Raw genomic sequence first — 20,493 nt, forward strand, 5'->3', positions numbered from 1 at the left:
AATAATTTCAGAAAAATGAAAAAGACATAGAAGCTTATGAAGTCTCCGTGTGCATCTTCTCATTATGGTAGAAAAATAGGAACTTGGAATTAGTAATAGATGCAATTTTCAGCATGAATTTTAGTAGTTTTTATTTCCAAATGAAGACATTTGCTTAATAACAACTGGTTTAGATGAGAAAGAAATAGCAAATACACAACAGAGTGATGAATAATGGGTATAACTCATTTGAACTCTTACGTAAAATTGGCAAGATGTTTTACATAACTTAATTGATTTGACAATCCTGTGTGAGGGGGATAGTTACAGATGGCAAACTTACGCAAAGGATTTAGTCAAACAATTTTTTTGCAAGAAGATTATGATTTTGTAATCAGTTGGGAGCCAATGAAATACAAGCAGAATTTAGTTAATAATCTACAATTACTGGTTAAGGAAGTATATTAGTGCAAATTTCCCTGCATCCATCCTACTTTTCTCTCCTGTCAACCCACAAGCCTTTGGCACAATGAAGTGGGTAACTTTTATTTCCCTCCTCCTTCTTTTCACCTCTGCCTATTCCAGGGGTGTGTTTCGCCGAGAAGCACGTAAGTCATCTGTTTTTTCATTATTCGTTATTTTATTTTCCTAATAAGAGCTTCAGTAAATGATGAGTCTTTAAAAAATTGTCTTCCTTTAGAGGTTTTGTTTTTCTTTTGTCGGTCATAGGGCTTGAACTCTGGGCCTAGGCACTGTCCGCGAACTCTTCAGTTCTGAACCACAGCTCCACTTCCAGTTTTCTGGTGGTTTATTGGAGATAAGAGTCTCGTGGACCTCGACCCTCAGATCTCAGCCTCTTAAGTGGCTAGGATTATAGGCATGAGCCACTGGCACCCTGCATTAGAGTTATTTTTATTATGTGATATTTTGTGTTTGTAAGCTCTTATATAGTTATAAGATTATTATACTTAAAACATACTAGATTAAAAATGGTGCAAATTACTTAATGTTAATAATTTTTGTTAGTACATAAAGGAAAGTGACTTGAGCACAGACTAGTGTTAGAGATAGAATTCATTTGTATCACAAAGGTCTACCTTCAGTTTCATGCTTTATTTTAAAATGCCTGTGTGACTAGCATTAGGAATAGAACTTTCTTTCTTTTTTGGGGGGGGGTCCGGTTGTGGGGCCTAAACTCTGGGCCTGGGCGCTGTCCCTCAGCTCTTCAGCTCAAGGCTAGTGCTCTACCACTTGAGCCACAGTGCCACTGCCGGCTTTTTTCTTTTTGCTTATGTGGTGCTGAGGAATCGAAGCAGGGCCTCATGCATGCAAGGCAAGCGCTCTACCCCTGAGCCACCTTCCCAGCCCCAGGAATAGAACTTTCATTAGTACTTTATTTCAAGGTATCCTTTCAGTAGCTGTTACAGACATTATCAGATCATTAGCTCTTATACAAGTGTTAATACCCATTTATAAGCTATTTCTTTAAATGCAAAAATTAGTTTGCAACCATCCTCAGATGATTAACCTAAGTTAAATGGAAAGATATATATATATATATATATATTCTACCTATCTACCTATCTACCTACCTACCTATCTATCTATCTATCTATCTATCTATCTATCTATCTATCTATCTATCTATCTATCTATCTATCTATCTACCTATCTATCTATCCGTAACATAGTAACTACTTGCTGTGTTCAGTGTTTCAAAATGGTGTTTTCTTCTCCTCCACCAGACAAGAGTGAGATTGCTCATCGATTCAATGATCTGGGAGAACAGCATTTCAAAGGCTTGTAAGTTCAACTACTGAAGATTCTGACTCAGGGTTTCTTCTGGCATTTGTTACTACTTATGGTGCGGATAGAGATCCATCTTCAGGGACTAGACTAGAGAGCAATGTTGTCTGATAAATTGCATTGACAGAAATGTTCTGCCTTTGTGCTGACCAATATGGCAGCCACTGGCCATATGTAGCTATCAAATACTTTAACCATTGTGAGTGAAGTTGAGGAAAATAAGATCAAGTTGTGTTTAATTTTAATTAAATCTAGAGATACACATGGCTAGTGCATACTGTATTAGATATGAAACTTTGAAACTTTTAAATAACCTGGAATTGCTGGAATTCTTATAAGTAGTATGAGAGATGTGTGTAATATATGGCTCATTTGGCAGTTCTCTCTAACTACCTTCTATATAGCAAGTAGTCCTGTGCCTTTCTGTAAATATTTTTAATACTGTTGGGTGTTATTTATAGTGCTGAGGCTATAACTCAGGGTCTACCACATGTGAGTCAAGTACTCTTTCAGAGAGCCAAATCTCCAGCTTTAATAATATTTTAGTAAGAAACAAGACAATGATTTAACTTTGAAAATCAGTATCCTCTTAAAGCCATATAAAATGAAATGATGTATGTGGGTTTGGTATTAAAATAACTCCAAGAACTTATATAATGCCTAGCTTTTACAGATATACAGTTTTCTCTTTTACTCTACACATTTGCATCTACTTCCAGGCACAATATGCACATTAAAATGTGTTATAAATATTTATTCTCTTTTCTTAAAAAAAGAGGCATGGTCAGGCCTCAAAGAGTAGTTGCTATGAATAAACTTTGTGGATATAGTTGTATCTAAAATATTGAATGTGCACATCTGCATGATTTGGTCCCTATGGTAGGTTACTGCTTTGTATCAAATTTGTATTATGCAGCATATTCCCATGTTTCTTGTTTCAGGGTCTTGATCGCCTTTTCTCAATATCTCCAGAAGTGCTCCTATGAAGATCATATAAAATTAGTCAGAGAAGTAACTGAGTTTGCCAAAACTTGTGCTGCTGATGAATCAGCTGAAAACTGTGACAAATCAATTGTAAGTCCATTTGGATTTTGAGGATTGTTTCTTCTATTTAAGTAATTCTGAATATTTCACAAAAATATTTTTCACTTATAATTGTTATTAAACAATCAAATTCATAATCAATGCTCCATAGTTAAAAAAAACAGACTAAGCTATTGTTTCTTCTGGGATGGAGGCATTAGCTGTGTCTACAACTTCAAAAATACTTCTTCATTGAGGCCACACATTACAGCAGTGATGCTTTCTAAAATGGCAATTGGTCACTTGAAAAAAACTCTTTCTAAACTTTGACTCCCTTACATAGAGGCTAGAAGTGATAGATTTTTAAAAAGCATTTATTAATTTTGGGTTTTTAAAAGTAGAAACATGATATCAGAACCACCCTCTTCAATTTTTGTGTGTATAAGGAATTATTAATAAGTCTACATACAATATTATATAACAGATCTTTACAGTTTAATCATCTTGCTAACTGGAATTTTAAATGGATTGATAGCTAACACTCTTATTTCTTTCTTTCCTTGTTTCCCAGCAGCCTTCATTCTTCTCTTTGATTATATAAATTTGACCACTTCAGATCCCTCAGGAAAATTTATCTTTCTATGTCTGGCTTATTATGTATAACGTATTGTCCTCAAAGTTTATCCATGGTTGTATCAGTTGTAAAAATTCCTTCTTTTTACGGGTGATTAGTACTCGGTTGTATGTATATTCAGCATGTGCTTAATTCATTCCCTTACATTTTCTTTATCCATTCATTGGTCTATGGACATTTAACATGTTGACTACTACAAATACTAAGCCATTTTTTATTGATCACTAGACTCTTTTTTCTTTCTTAATGAACATACCCATTTCTCACAGTATTTTAACTCTAAAGATGTTATGGCAGTACAGGGATTCCTAAAATGCATTTAAAAACATAAATTCTGAGTAGAACAGTATCTTCTGTGAGGTTCTAATGACATTTTTAATGAAAATTAATAAGGAAGGACAGGAAATATTGGACCTATTTCCAGTGAACAGTTCTAAATAACAAATGGTTCTATATTTTAATGCAGTAGCAATGTATGATAGAATGGGTTACTCCTTAGTTATAAATGGTATAGCTCCAAAGGTTGAATCTATCAAAAAAGAGCACAGCAAATGGGAAATTGAAAACTTTAATCCCTCATTTATAGTCTCCTGCTATCCCAAAGACTAGTTTTACTTGATTGTTTTTGTCAGAACACTGGCTCTCCTCACTGTGTCCGACAGAAAACAGAATAAATAAACATTCTTTAAAGTCATAAATCTTTCTCTTGTATTCACCATGAGTAAATTGTGGCAATAGATTTTCACAAAAATTACGTAGTTAAAAATTCCATCATTACACTTTCCCAGTTAATTCAAAGGGAACTGAAGAGATGAATTTTTTAAGTTCCTTTTTATTAGTATGATTTAAAAGATCTTATTCCTTTAAAGTTTTATTTTTAAATTTATTTTTAATTGGTACAAAATTGTATGTATTGCTATGCATAGTTTTTAAAAAATACATGCTATATTTTGTTTCAACATGCATATGTATTGTGCATGTGTGTACATACAAAGTATATGATCTCCTAAATCCAGCTTTTGCAACATATTAGATTTTTGTGCTGCTCATTGACTATAAAGGAAACAAAATACTTCTCATTAAGTTCTAGACTTTTCTCTCCCATTTAGCCCACTCTTTTTGGAGATAAACTATGTTCCCTCCAATCTCTTCGTGAAAAATACGGTGAGCTGGCTGACTGCTGTGGTAAACAAGAACCTGAGAGAAATGAATGCTTCTTGCAACACAAAGACGATAGCCCTGACCTGCCACCTTTTGTGAGACCCGCGCCTGATGCCATGTGCACCGCCTTTCAGGAAAATGAGGACAAATTTTTGGGACAGTAAGTAACTGAATGTCTAGGATTCAAAATTTAAAATTAAAATGACAGCAAGTGTCCTACATAAACTATTTTAGACATTAGGTATTTGAGGTTTTGTCCATAGGATGACATTTTAAAGAGGAGTTTTGATATCATAAAACTCTACATATAGAGTTATGATTGGTGATCTTTTGATCTTGAAATAAGATAGAATCTATATAAAAATGTGTGGCATATTTTAAAATATTCTGAAATATATATATATATATATATATATATATATACTATATATAATGTATTTAGGTATTCTCAGGATTGATTTTACGTTGTTAGCCATATTAGGTCATTTACACAGTAGTACTTTTAAACATTTGCATATTATACACACATATGAGGTATGTGTGCACACAAATACAGATGGACAAATTGACAGAAAGTTATCCACGCGCACACACACATTTACCCTTTTGTTCAAAATAGCAAAGATAGGCTATCAGGTACAAATTAAGTTTGATAAATTACAAGTCTGTGGATTTTGAACATTTAGGGAGAAAATATTGACTTTAATTGTTCTTAAAATATTATGTTATTACACAACCATGATTGTCTGTTTTCTTTTTCACAAAATTCAGTTATTTGCATGCAGTGGGCGCAAGACATCCTTACTTCTATGCCCCAGAGCTCCTTTACTATGCTGAGAAGTACAAAGACGTGATGACAGAATGCTGCCAAGCTGCTGACAAAGGGGCTTGCCTGACACCAAAGGTAGTCCTTCAGAAGGAGGAAGAGTCAGCTCACAATGTAGCCTCGGATTTTGACCATTTTATCCTAGATTTCGGTCAAAAGAGCCTTCCCCATTCTGCCCCAAAGATCTTTCATTCTCTCTGTAGGGTCCATCCTTTTCCCTTTTTAGAGGGAGCTGTGCTGATCTGAAAAGGAACCTCCTCCATATGTCTAAATGTCTTAGAACTCAGTGCTGGTGATTGCACCAATAAGGGGTCACAGTTTTTATCTCCTCAGACAATTTGTGTGTGTGTGTGTGTGTGTGTGTGTGTGTGTGTGTGTGTGTATGTGTGTGTGTGTGTGTGTGTGGTGGGGGAATGTGGGGGTTTGGGTGTGGGTGGAGGGAATGCAGAATAGAGAGTTTGTTGTAGCTAAAAGCATAAGTGATCACATGCTTCATTCCCTTCCCTGGGGGAATTAATTGATTTTTAAGAAAACTGGTGGAGGAGGGACTGAAGTGAATTGTGCCAAAGATAGGGTGTGAGTACAGTTTATTTCCTGGGATATTAGCATGTTCTCCAGGCCTTTTCTCTGGGAATATCTCCATGTTGGTTTGTTTATTTGTTTGTTTGTTGCTGTAAAAGGCTTCTACTATGAGCAGAGTGATTTCCCCCCCTCTTTCTACAGAGCAAAGGAATTTATTGCCTTTGGAGTCCATGGGAATTTAGGTGTCAGTTCTCACTTTGGTATATTTTGGTATATTTATGACAGTTTGTTTGGTGGAGAATTTTCTTTTTCTAACTTGTTAAAATGGATTCTCTTTTATAGTTAGATGCATTGAAAGAAAAAGTACTGATGTCATCAGCTCAGCAGAGACTCAAATGTGTCAGTTTGCAGAAATTTGGAGACAGAGCCTTCAAAGCATGGTAAATATTTATAATACAGTTTGTATCTTTATAATGATACATTGAGAATTATTCAGTTGGTAATATTCCACTTACAAGGTATTTAACATACTGTTTCGAATATATAACTTTGTCTTAAAGGTAGCAAGTTAAGTTGGGAAAAATCTGAGGATTGGGGTTTGAAGCCAACCTGAGTAGAAAAGTCCGTAAGACATTTATCTCCAATTAACTAGTAAAAAGCCAGAAGCAGAGCTGTGACTTAAGTGGCAGAAAGCTGCATTTGAGTGAAAATACTCAGGGACCATGTCCAGGCCCTGAGGTCAAGCTCAGGATCAGCAAAGACAAAACAAAACCAAACAAACAAAAAAAAATCCCCAAGCCCAAAACATAGAAAGTTAAGAAAAGTGAATCAGAAGAACACCAGTAATAATTTGAAAGTTCTTGATAATTTGATAATGGTAAGGATTTCTGTCTCCTTTCTTTTAATTTGTCAAGAATTTAGAAGACTTTTTTTTGTCCTAAAATACAGATAAATCACATTGGTGTATAAAGATTGGGGAACTTATTTTATTTTGTCAGTCGTGGGGCTTGAAACTGGGCCTAGAACTGTCCCTCAGCTCTTCAGCTCAAGGTGAGCGCTCTACCACTTGAGCCACAGCACCACTTCTGGTTTTCTGAGTGGATTATTGGAAAGTCTCACGGACAAAGCCCGGGCTGGCTTTGAACGGTGATCTACAGATCTCAGCCTCCTGAGTAGCTAAGAATACAGGCATGAGCCACCAGTGCTTGGCTAATGGTTTATTTTTTTAATAATAGTATAGTCAGGCTCTTTAATTTATCTTTCTTCCTAATCTGAAAATGTCCTTTTATTTCCTAATAATTAAAGTCAACTATCCAATAACTCAAAGTTCCTACTGCTACTGCTCTTATAGCTCTGAATATACTCCTTGTCTCATTCTTTGCTGGAGCTTGTGTTTTATGTTACTTAGCAAATTCTAGGAGCATCCTTCATTATCTGAGACAAGAAAAAAGCTACCTGTTCATTCGACTTCTCCATTCATTGTCCTTCCAATGACTAATACCTCTTAGCCAATGATTAGTTGACTAACCCCTGTTAGTCATCAATGAATCCACCTAGCAGATGAGAAAATGAAAATGATAGATATTCCATGCCATTTAATAATTTATATCTCTGCCAATTATTCTGCGTATCCAAACTACCACTTCTTATCCAGACTAAAGTGCTAAACAAAGCAAACTTATTGAAAATAATGCAAAGTTACACAGGCTGGGATTGGCTATGGGAAAGAAATTTCCTTTGTGAGATTTAAACAACTCTGCAATGAATTTGAAAAAAAAGAACAGTAACCTTTTACCTTCATTATAGAGATTAGAGTCTGTATTAGAGAAATTTCTTGGTAAAAGTATGATTAATAAAAATGGTTCCATCTAATAGAAATTACATGATTTATTTTCTCATTTATTACTTTTTAATACTTTTTATTTATGTTTATTTATTATCGAATATATTATTATTTACATATCTATTATTTATTTGTTGTACTGCTAATAATAATAAAGTCAGATCTGGAAGATAGGGCTCCAAATTTGATACCATTTTCAAAATTTCTATTTGATTTTATGAATCATTGGCTTTTTATCCATTTTACATAGTCTATGGCAATGACTAATTCTGCTTCAGAAAAATGTTAACTTCTTAATTAAAATATAGTACAAAAAACTAACAAAAATTTATCTTTGTCTTGATTTTTTTGTTACAAGTGGTATTTTCCTAGTGATTTCAAATGAAGTATTACATGTTACTAATAGTTTGCTGGGGGAATTCTCTTTTTTTAGGGCAGTATCTCGTATGAGCCAAAAATTTCCCAAAGCTGACTTCGCCGAGGTTTCCAAGCTTGTCACAGATCTGACCAAAATCAACAAGGAGTGCTGCCACGGTGATTTGCTCGAATGTGCCGATGATAGGGTAAAAGGCCATTGATTTATTTTGGGATGATTATGTGTTTCAGTGGTAGAAGGAATGTGTTTACTGTCATGAGTGAGAGCTGATGGCCACTGACCTGGTCTTCTCTGCCGCATTTGCTGTTTCTAAGCTTACGGTGCACTTTTCAATTGCTCTCCTAATTAGGAAGTGACCTGCAAAGGTTGGCTTCTGCCTCTTAATTGAGAATAAAAGCTTAACCTGGAGGAGGAAAACTACATACTAGCTATATATTAGATATTCTGGAGAGATAGGAAGAGTTGGAGAAGGGGCAATATGTCACAGTATGTCACAGATCTGTAGAAATGGGTCCTCTCACTCCTCTGTATTTTCTTTTTGCTAACTTGCAGTTAATTTACAAATATTTGACACAATCTATTTTCCTCTAAAATTTTAATTGGTCATTATTTCAATGATCAGAGATATGAACACATTTCAGAATCTTTATCGTGACATTAGAAAATTTAAGACAGATATTTTTCATATGTAAGCCAGGCCTAGGATTATAATCTTGACTCATTTTTTTCAAGACTCCTATACATTATTTAGGTATTTGGAGTCAATATTTAGGAAATAATGACTTTCAGTTGAAACAGCATTCATGTACTTCTTTTGTAGAAATATAAAATTAATAAATAATTGAAATCAATTAGTTAAAATCAGTAAGTAAACACTATCTTGTTCTTGAGTGGCCTTTTCACCATTGGGTATTGAAATCAGGACTCCCAGTTCTGAAGTGAGTATGCTACTGTATTTGGACCAAACCTACAATCCTTTCTCTTTTAGCTTGTTTTTTTAAGATAGGGTCTTAAGGCTTTATCTAGGTCTGCCTTTTATCTCCACATCTCTGGTATCTGAGATTTTGGCCTAGGCCTGATGCCTGGATTATTTGTTGAGAGAGGGTTTTACTAATTTGGTCTGGCCTTAAATAGCCATTCTCTTATCTTCATCTATGAAGCATTGACTAGTATTTTTTAATAAAAATGTTTTATTCTATCTGAGTTCCATGTATAAGAGCACTGACTGAGATCATGTTCATGTTCATAGGTCTTAGAACACAATAAAATTGTTATGTACAGAAAGTAAAGAGCTAGGAAGTGGTGCTGTGGCTCAAGTGGTAGAATGCTAGCCTTGAGCTGATGAGCTGAGGGACAGTGCTCAGGCCCAGAGTTCAAGCCCCATGACCAACAAAAAGAAAAAGAAAAAAAGATTGACTTCAGAAAGTAACGATCTGGAGAAAAGCACAGTGATGCCAGTTTATGATGAACCATTTTCATCTTGCTGACAGGTGGAACTAGCCAAATACATGTGTGAAAATCAGGATTCAATCTCCAGTAAGCTGAAGGAGTGCTGTGACAAGCCTCTGTTGCAAAAAGCCCACTGCCTGGCTGAGGTAGAAGCAGACGACATGCCTACTGACCTAACCCCCTTAGAGGCTGACTTTGTTCAGGATAGTGAGGTTTGCAAGAACTATGCTGAGGCAAAGGATGTTTTCCTGGGCACGTAAGTAGACCATTCCGTTTTTATAGAATTGCGTCATTCAGGAAGATGGACTCTCCTTATGCAATGAACATAATTTCATGGGGCCCTAAATGTTTTTTCCATGTCCTTCTCCCAAGCTTTCAAAGTTTGTTTAAAAAGTTAACTAATTTTAAAATACTGTCATCTTCTAATTTAGTAGTTTATGAAGTTTGTTTCAAAAAAGGTAATTGATTTAAAATAATGACTTTTTCCCCCCAGTCCTGGGCTTGAACTCTAGGCCTTTTGTGCTCAAGGCTCGCATTCTACCACTGAAGCTACAGCTCCACTTCTGTCTTTTTGTGGTTAATTGGAGATAAGATTCTCACAAACTTTGCTCCTGAGCTGGCTTTGAACTGTGATCTGCTTCTGGCTTCCTGAGTAGCCTGTACCAGGCTCATGTTTTAAATTAATACACCATGCTTCAAGTAGAAGATCTTTGTACCTTAGGATTAGTTTTGGAAATATCTCTATCAATATTTTCTGCATATTATAAATTATGTTTATATGCATTCATTTCTTTATTTAATCTAAGGGTATCTCCAAAACATCTAAAGATTATAATGCAAAAAATAGTGCCTACTAGTCATCTATCTAGTATCTATATATCTATATCTGTCCATTAATATGAAGACAAGAAAGATGTAGGAAAAGCAATATATAACATGGCACCAGATGGTTCACAGTTAGTTAAACAGGCTATATTTTCAGTTCTATGGCAGAATACAAATGATTATATGTTGCAAGTAATTATAGCAATAAACTTTACATTTTCAGTGTTTAATTATTGTATTCTGTGTGCTAAGGTAATATTTACTATAATTATGTTCCCTAACATATTTTGCTCAAATGGAGAGTGAAAAGGAAAATTTTAGAATGATGGAAGGAATAATATTGATCAAGATGCATTGTACTCATAAAGTGACATTGAATTGAAACCCCCTTTGTACAACTACTTTGATAATAATAATAATAAAATTAAAAGATTATCTTTATTGTAGCATCTATTTGAAATGTAGTCCAAATCAAACTAATTTTGCAGAAAACAACAAGCAGTATTCTTCAAATATTTAATATGTGCCAGGTAGTGTATTTGTTTTCCACAGATTATGTGGTTTGTGCCTCACTATGCTAACTACTATCATCCTCAGTGTATTTATGAGGAAATGAAGTTTCTATTAGTTTATAGGAGTTGCTTAAGATAACAAATTAGAATGATGGTCAAAAGAAGAATTTGAACTCAAGGAGCCTTAAACTAGGGACCTCAAGTTTCTTTCTTTCTTTGTCACTAGGCTTTGCTGCATGGGGATTAAGCAAATATTTGTTGCATGGGAATATGACTTACTTTGGAATATTAGATATTTCTGAGGTTAATTTAGGTGACTTTTGTTACCCATTTGTTCACCGAAATCCATGTGCATCTTAATTAGGTTCCTGTATGAGTATTCAAGAAGGCACCCTGACTATGCTGTCAGTATGCTGCTAAGACTCGCCCGGAAATATGAAGCCGTACTGGAGAAATGCTGTGCTGAAGCTGATCCTCCTGCATGCTATGGCAAAGCGGTAGGTCCTTTGTAACAAAGCAAACATGTAACTGTTAGGTGATTCCAATAATGAGAAAGCAAAACAGTGCAAGGTCTAGTCAGTTCAGTGTTCTTAAATATTCTGGGGAAACTATCCTAAATAGGGTAGTTCATGAATCATAGAATCATTGGTCTAGAAAATAAAGATACAAAGATAGCAATTTCCAATTTCACAAAACTTTGACCATTCATTTTTTTCTTTTCCCTTATATGCTTGAGACAAAAAAATCAGAAAAAATAAGTTAAATATAAACCAAGAGATTTAACTTAGTTATCCAGAAATTTAACTGATCCCAAAGTTATCAGAGAAGGTTTTGAAGTTTTTTTTTTTTTTGGTCTGGTCGTGGGGCCTGAACTCTGGGCCTGGGCTCTGTCCCTCTCTTCAGCTCAAGGCTAGCGCTCTACCACTTGAGCCACAGCGCCACTTCTGGCTTTTTTCTTTTTGCTTATGTGGTGCTGAGGAATCGAACCCAGGGCCTCAGGCATGCAAGGCAAGCGCTCTACCACTGAGCCACCTTCCCAGCCCCGGTTTTGAAGGTTTTGAAGTCTTTCTTTTCAATATTCTTTCAGTTTTCAAAACTTTCCACATTCAATGTTCTTTCAATATTCAGGATCTGATATTCTTTACAATATTTAAAATCTTCTTGAGATGGTTTAGGAATCTTTTTGTGGATAATTAGGTAGGAAGAAACCTCTTCTACAGCATTTTATGGATATAATGGTTTCAAAATAATCAGAAATAAGAAGAGACCTATTCATACTAAGAAGCTACTGACTGTCAGGTACTACAGTGCACCTGATGCTGATGATATTTTCTCATCTTGGAGAGCTCAGGACCAACTACATAGATGGGCTAATGATTTTAATAAAAATATTGTTACCTGTCATTTAATGAAGTTTTACATTGACCTATGTGTTTTAATTTATTAGCTTAGTGGATTTATAGACCAAATTTGGGAGGCCAGGACTATCTTTACCTCCATTGCTTAGATAGGATTCTGAAACTTGGAGATGGTATATGAAGTTGCTCAAACTAGAAAGTATGCATATGATCTGGCTAAATGCTAGCCACTGCAATCCACAATCTGAATATTCTTAACTATTTGCACTCAGCAATCTCAAGCAATAAAAACAACTGGAAAGTAATGTGATGGATGTAATGTGTTTGGGGGCAGAAAGGAGGAAGGGCTGAAATAGGATCTTTCAGTTTTGCTATAAACACAATTCTTTTATATTCTAGTTTGAAGAACTTAAGCCTCTTGTGGAAGAGCCTCAGAATTTAGTCAAAGATAACTGTGAGCAGTTTGAGCAGCTCGGAGAATATAAATTCCAGAATGCGTAAGTGATTTTGTTATTTGCTAGTTTTTTCTTGATCAATTGTTTCCTAAGTCAGTAAGTAGGCTATATGCCATGTGCTATTTATTTATTTATTATTTATTTATTGCAGGTACTAGAGCCTGAACTCAAGGCCCAGACTAGTACTATACCATTTCAGCCATAGCTTCACTTTCCTTGCTAGTTAACTGGAGCTGAGTTTACAGGTTTTCCTGCCTACACTGGCTTCAAACTGCAGTCCTCCAATTGTAGCTGGGATTACAAGTGTGAGCCATCTGCACTTGAACAGCATGTATCTTTTAATAGGAAAGATACATTATGTATTTTGAATATCTCTTTATTCAGGAATTCTTGAGAGTAGTGATCAAATAATTTACAGGAGGGAGAAGCCTAAACCTGTGCAGAGTATAATAAAACTGAATTTTTGGGTCTGAGAATATGTAGGTCAAGGATTGATACAAAGTTTGATACATCAGAACTGAGGATGTCCCTTGAACGTTAAGAGAGACTTTATGAGGAAATACGTTATAGCACAATTTTGCTGAGTAGGCAGTACCACAATAGTTTAGACACAGCTAAACACAAATATATAGCAAAGAGATTTAGATACATGTGTGAATATTCCTATTTGAGGAAAGTGATATTTGAGAGATATACCTAGACTTTTATGGTTATAACCTGTTTTCCTATGGCATTTACTACCTAGAAGAGATAGAAACTTAGTAATTTGATGGAATAATATTCCAATTCATTACCACATTCGGGTGAAAGTAAAATCCAGATGTCATAAGGACCATCACATTCATGGCAGTTCATATACATAGTTTGAATTCTTCCTACTATAGATGTTAGGGATAACAAAAGTGACCAACTCCTTCAGAGTAGATTGCAGTCATGTACATTGACCTTCATTGGTGATATTCTTTACAAGCAATTCATATATGTCTGATAAATTCCTAGGTTACCTGCATATTGTATTTCTTTAAGTTTAATTGAGGTCTCATGTCTACTGAGTAAAATATACTTCCTCCCAGTTTATTTTACATCTTCAAAGTTGATTACAGTGCTCATATGTGTTATGCATCTAATAGAATTTATTGGAAAAACTAAGTAATAATAACTATGGGAACCTAACTATAATAAGTCAACTCACTTTTCTAAGATTATAATAGAGATCTGAGATGAAGAGTTTATTGTACAGTTTGGTATACAAGGCCACATTCCAGTAGTTACTCAGAAAAGGTCTTCCAAGACTGACATCTACTTTGGAGATGAATATAATTAGATAAACTTAAAAATAAAATTATATCAGTTGATCTTAGCTGAATTTTCTCTTCTTCATGTATTATATTAGAACATAACATTTTCTTGTCCAGATAGAAACTGTGGACTGTTTCTTTTAAATAGGCTTGTAGTTCGTTACACCAAGAAAGCACCTCAGGTGTCGACTCCAACTCTTGTAGAGGCTTCAAGAAACCTAGGAAAAGTGGGCACCAAGTGTTGTAAACTTGCGGAAGCACAGAGACTGCCTTGTGTTGAAGACTATGTGAGTTTTTGAGAATATCATAAAGTTAATAATTATGATTTGTTTGCCTTTAGCTAGTGATAAATGTAACTTTCAGAGGCAGGTGTGGACTAACCTGTGTGTATCTGTATGTGTAAGTAATGTGTGTTTATAGTATTTCCAACAGTCTGAACTTGTTTACCTATATTATCCTGACTCCCAAGTTTAGGATTTAGTTAAGATAACAGAGGCAATAACTTGTTTTGAGTAAAAAGAGTCAATTCTCAGTGTTATTTCTTCAATTTTCAGTTTCTTTTTTTATAATTTAATTTTATTGTCAAGGTGATGTACTAAGGGGTTACAGTTACATATCTAAGGTAGTGAGTACATTTATTGTCTGATTGTGTCAGTATAAGACTAAATCTTCCTCACTCTAACACATTTTGAGCCTGTATCATCTCAAATGATTTTCTTAAACTATTCTAAATATGTAGAGGTATTACAAACAAAGATGATTGTGTGTGTGTGTGTGTGTGTACACTTGTGCACATTACTCTGGACCTCCTGCTCTCAGCTTTTGTGGTCATGGCTGGTGCTCTACCACTTGAGCAACACTGCCTCAATCAACTTTGGGTTCAAAGTTGTAAGTTTACATGGCACTATGTTTAGAAAATGAATGTTGATGGAGCATTTTCAACTTTGCTTCTTTTGAAGCTATTTGTGCTTTTCCCCTGCTCTTTAGCTGTCCCTGGTGCTGAACCGGTTCTGTGTGATGCATGATAAGAACCCAGTGAGTGAGAGAGTCACTGAATGCTGCAGTAAGTCTTTGGTGAACAGGCGACCTTGCTTCAGTGCACTGGCAGTGGATGAAACCTATGTTCCCAAAGAGTTCAACGCTGAAACGTTCACCTTCCATGCTGACTTTTGCACACTTCCAGAGACGGAGCAACAGCTCAAGAAACAAATGTGAGTGGTATTTCATCACTGCATGTTTGTAGATTTCATAGATGTCAATTGAACAGTGTTTTTTCTGATATAGTGATTATAGTCCTTAAATAAAGTATTCAAGTATTTGGCCTTATTAACATGACAAAAGTTTCAAGAATACAATGGGTGGTTACAATATTGACAACGAATAATTAGGATAATACTGTGACTAAAAACCACAGTAGGATAAAATCGTAGAATAGACTGGTAGAAAAGCTGTGAAACAAACCTATGAATTTGTGATGATAGAAAATTAATTGTAGAAATCATAGAAGAATTTTTTTCTAGTCATGAATGATCATGTGAAGTTGATACCATAGGCAAGATTTTGTCTTTTGAGAATGATTTTGAGAGTGATTTGCTAAAAAAATATAAAAATGTAAAATTTGAGAATCAGTATCTTTTTACTGTCATGAAGTTTAGCATATTCTGAAATTAACAGCAGAAAAACTTTTGTTATCTTTGGTGGCCTGTTATCAGGATCAGACTTAAAAGTAAAAGTAATAATATAAAATTCATGGTGTTCTCTGTCTGTCTGTCTGTCTGATTTGAGAGTTTTCTCTTTTATGTGGTTTCCTGAGAATTTTCTAAACCAAAGTGGACATTAAATTTTACCTTGTTTACACATGTTCTTCTGTGAGAACCACCAGCTTCCCCTCTTTTGGGTAGTGTTATTTCTTGTAGCCTCCCAGATATTAATTTTGAATATCAAACACGAATACTTTCACAGAAGAAAGATCTTAAATGAAGTCTAAATTAATTAAAAATTTTAAGCATCAGCTTAGCACTGGTGGCTCACCCCTGTAATCCTAGCTGCTCAGGAGGCTAAGATCTGAATATCATAGCTGTAAGTTAGCCTAGACAGGAAAGTCTGTGAGATACTTATCTCCACTGAAACACCAAAAAAAGCTAGAAGTTAAGCTGTAGTTCAAGTGATAAAGCATGAGCCTCAAGTGAAAATTTTCAGGGACAGTATTCAGGACTGGAGCTCAAGACCTCCCAGATTAGTAAACAAAATTAAGCATTATTTTGATTTATTAAGTAGCTATAAAATTCACTATGGCATTACTTCTAAGTCTGAGTAATATCTAAGTGCAGTTTGAGTAATATCTAAATGTCAATTGTTGGAAACTTCCTTAAATACTAAGTGGCTTGCATTGATTTTTTCATTTAATCCTATCCCCAAGCCTAGTAGAGTGGATTTTAATACAGTACTATATGGAGGAGAGGATGAGGTAACAGTGAATGCCTTAGTCTCATCTATAGTAGCTTGGCTCCAAGATTTGTAGTCTTCATTGATGGTATTGCCATCCTTACCATCTCTACTTTTCTTTAAATGAGTAAACTGATTCCTCTGTTTCTCCTTTTTGTGTTCAAACACAGAGCAATTGCAGAGCTGGTGAAACACAAGCCTACTATAACAAAAGAACAACTGACTGCTGTTTTGGGGAAAGTTGCAGCTTTACTGGAAACTTGCTGCAAGGCTGCTGACGTAGAGGCCTGCTTCTCTGAAGATGTACGGGAGTTGTTCTCCTTATTATGTCTAATTTCCATTTCTGGGCTTAGGGCTTAGGCCTTTATGTACTGAAGGGCATGCAGAACAGAGAGCTGATTTGACATACAGTCATCTTACACAGGAGTTCTTGGCTTTTAACTCCTGTTGTGCTGTATGTAGCATAGTGTTAAATATTTATAATGCCTTATCTGTTCCAAGTTTGTGATGCTTATGCATATAGAGGGAAGTATCTGTATAGTCTTATATATTTTGATCAGTGAAACAAATTAAGTGTGTCTTTATACTTAAAAGTGCTTTGAGTTTGTGGTTAAAATTTACTAGGTAAGATTTACAAATATCTGAATTATTTGCTATTCTTCCCTCCTCAAAGCCTAACAGTAATTTTTCATTCCTTTTTGGATTTGGCTGTGAGACAGATTCCTTCCATAAATCCTGATAGTAAGCTGAAAGTAAAGACTGTGACTCATGTGACATCATTTTTGTATACACCAATTAATATGTAAATTATAGTTAAAAATTCTGATATGAATGATATTATTTTCTGAACATCTGTTATTCCTTTGTCTTCAGGGTCCAAAGGTGGTTGCTGCAAGTCAAGCTGCCTTAGCCTAAAATCCCACAACCACAAGCAGCTCAGGTGATTATACTCTTGCTTTGAAAACAGAAACCTACTGATTATAGTTATCATTGTCAAATTGTAAACATTGGCCATTTGCCAAGACTCATATAAACAACCGCTAGCCACTTTTCCTAGCTTGTTCTATCTATATTGATTCATTAAAACTCAAAATAGTAGTCATATTGGTAGTCATTATTATTTCCTTTTTTTTAGATGAGAAAAGAGCGTGTAGATAAAGACCTAGGTGAAGTAATTTACCCAAAGAACAACCGCTCTAGTGGGAAGAGGAGCTAACGTTCATTTCAACCTCACCCTTAAACATTAACCATTGTCTTACATAAGGTCATGGTGTGATCCATGAACCACCCAATGAACCATCACTGGAGTAGTATAGGTACTAGCTGACTTATATGAAAGGGCTTTTATTTAGGCCAAAAAGCAGCTGAAGAGAAAGTATTTCATATGACTCAAATAAGTATTTCCCAAATATAGATTATTGGGGGATATGATGAATTTATTTCAAGTGAGTAATATTATTAAAACTTTATTTAGAATCTGCACCAAAGCCTGGAATAGCTGCTGTGCATCTCTCAACCTTTAGTCCTATGATAATGTGATTTCCTCCCATCCTAAGTGGGAAGGTAGCCTTCCTAGATTTCTTACATTCACAATTTGCAATAACTTAGACAAGCAGCAAGTAGTTAGAGAATAGCTCTGAGGAGACATGAGCCCTTATTGGAAGCTTGAGGAGGCAGAAGGCTCCTGCTGTGATGTGCTGAAGAGAATACATTACATTTGTCCCTGTGTCCTCAGCCTAGACCAGCAGAAGAAGAGCTAAGTTAAGGCTAGGACAGGCTTAAGTTGCTTTCCTTGGTTTAAATGGCAGAAAAACAATCAAAGCAATTCAGAATTTTTCCTTAACAGATGTGGAAAATACAAGCAGCACTTAATATTTCTCATTTTGTTTTTCAGTCTACCCTGAGAAAAAGAAAAAGAGAAATGGAGACTCAAAGCTTATCATCTGCTTTTCTTTTCTGTTGATGTAAAATCAACACTATCCAAAAAAACATAAATTCTTGAAATATTTGACTTCTTCCCTCCGTACTTCAATAAAAATGAAAAGTCTAATACTGTTGTCCAGGATTGTCATTTTCCAAATATGTGTTTTCATCCTGAAAATTTTGTACACTCTGTGAGAGTTTCATTTTTTTCATTTATTCTACTTCTTACAAATCAATTAGACTTATATCTTCATCTAATCACCAAAAAGATACTGGAAGCATGGGTCAAATAGCAGAGACTGGGTCTTCTACCACTCACTGCTGTGAGCAAAAAAGCCAAGTGAGAGTATGAGTTCAAGCCTAAGTATTAACAAAAAATAAAATAAAACAAAAATACCAACCAAACTCCAAACAACAACAAAATCAACCAACCATCAACTTACCAATCATCAAACAAACAAAACCTTCCCATAATAGACCGGCCTTATGACCTTTGCTAACTATTCTGTTCTTCCAAAGGATTTATCATTATACAAGAGAGATACTTGCACAGTCATGTTTATCATAGCACTAGTAGCAAAAACCAAGAATACCACTATCTAGTGAATGGTTAAATAAAATATGATGTGTGAATATATAGTATCTATCTATCTATCAAATGCATGTACATATATATGTATGTACAATGGATTACTATTCAGTCATAATGAAAAAATGCTACTCATTCAAGCTGAATGAGAGAATGATGCACTGAATACAAGCTCCAAGCCCCAACACTAGAACAAACCAAACAAACAAACACACCCCCAAACAAAAAAGAACGTTATTATGTTATTTGAAAGAAGAAAGAAAAACTGGGAATCATACTTAGAGAGAGAAGCTAAGCTCTGAAAGGCAAATATCACATGTTTTCATTTATATATATATATATATATATATATATATATATATATGCAGCGTAAATGGAATGATGGCTATGATGGTAAATAGTAATAATGTACATGTATATAGAAGTAGACTGGTGGGAAGGAAGTGGGATAGAGAATAGCAAAGGACAAGGTGCTAGGGGTTGAACAGGATCAAAGTATATTACATATATGTGTGATGGCAGTGTAACAACATATTAAATACTGTTGGAAAAAGGCAGGCATGAGGGATGGTGGTGAAGGGAATAGCATAGAGTGGGTGAGATTGTTCAAATAACAGTTCATACATTCATAGAAACATCAAATGAAACCCCCTGATACAATTTTTGTATGCTAACAATGACAAAAATTATTTTCTCAGCTTTGAAGGCTGGAGAGATTAAGATCCAGTTTGTAACAAAGTTGAACTTCTGGTGATGGCTTTCTTCTTGGCTCACCTACAACCTTCTTTTTGCTGTGTCCTTCATCACAGGGAGAGCAGGAACTTTGGTACTATTTTCACCCTGACTGCCTATTCTCTACTTTTCCAAAACAACTGTCACTAAGTACAGTGCATTAGGGGTTTAGGACTTCAACATAAAAACCTTATGAGTCTGGTTGGCAATGGCTCATGCCTGTAATCCTACCTATTCAGGAAGGAAGCTGAGACCTAGGACCATAGTTTGAAGCCAACAAGAACAGGAACGTTCTTACCTTTAGTTATCTAACAAAAAGCTGGAAGTAGAGCTGAGCCTCAAGTGACAGAACACCATCCTTTAGAAAAAATGCTAAAAGAAAGCACCCAGGCCTTGAGTTTAAGCAATTTTGGGAAAGCCTAAACATTTGTCCATTGCAAAATCTCTGGATAAAAAAAGGGAGTTTCTGACTTAACAACTGGCTACCACTCAACTCTACTAAGTGCTATGATTTGAATGTATGTATCCCTTTAAAATTAATATGCAGTGACCTAATACCCATGTGGTTTAAGAAGTGATGAAGTCATAAGACCTCTGCATTCACCAGTGGGTTAAGGCTTTTACCAATGAGGTCATGGGTGGTGGTATAGTCCCTTTGCTTTTACCTGCCCTCTGCTTTGTGGAGATACACAGGGCCATCTTTGAAGAATTGCCTTTGACCAGATAGGATTTCCTGG

General features: G+C 35.3%; 1 protein-coding gene across 1 annotated transcript; it reads left to right on the forward strand.

The window, feature by feature from the left end:
• The first annotated feature begins 491 nt into the window (after nucleotides 1–491).
• LOC105988594 (serum albumin-like) lies at nucleotides 492–18,444 on the forward strand. The gene is made up of 15 exons (XM_013020266.1): nucleotides 492–587; nucleotides 1,725–1,782; nucleotides 2,727–2,859; nucleotides 4,552–4,763; nucleotides 5,375–5,507; nucleotides 6,294–6,391; nucleotides 8,228–8,357; nucleotides 9,661–9,875; nucleotides 11,321–11,453; nucleotides 12,714–12,811; nucleotides 14,216–14,354; nucleotides 15,055–15,278; nucleotides 16,683–16,815; nucleotides 17,386–17,452; nucleotides 18,407–18,444. The coding sequence occupies exons 1-14, from the start codon at nucleotides 509–511 to the stop codon at nucleotides 17,425–17,427; spliced, it is 1,827 nt and encodes a 608-aa protein (XP_012875720.1). The 5' UTR covers nucleotides 492–508; the 3' UTR covers nucleotides 17,428–17,452; nucleotides 18,407–18,444.
• The last annotated feature ends 2,049 nt before the right edge of the window (nucleotides 18,445–20,493 follow it).

This window comes from Dipodomys ordii, unplaced genomic scaffold, assembly GCF_000151885.1.
Source record: "Dipodomys ordii isolate 6190 unplaced genomic scaffold, Dord_2.0 Scaffold49, whole genome shotgun sequence".
Taxonomy (NCBI): domain Eukaryota; kingdom Metazoa; phylum Chordata; class Mammalia; order Rodentia; family Heteromyidae; genus Dipodomys; species Dipodomys ordii.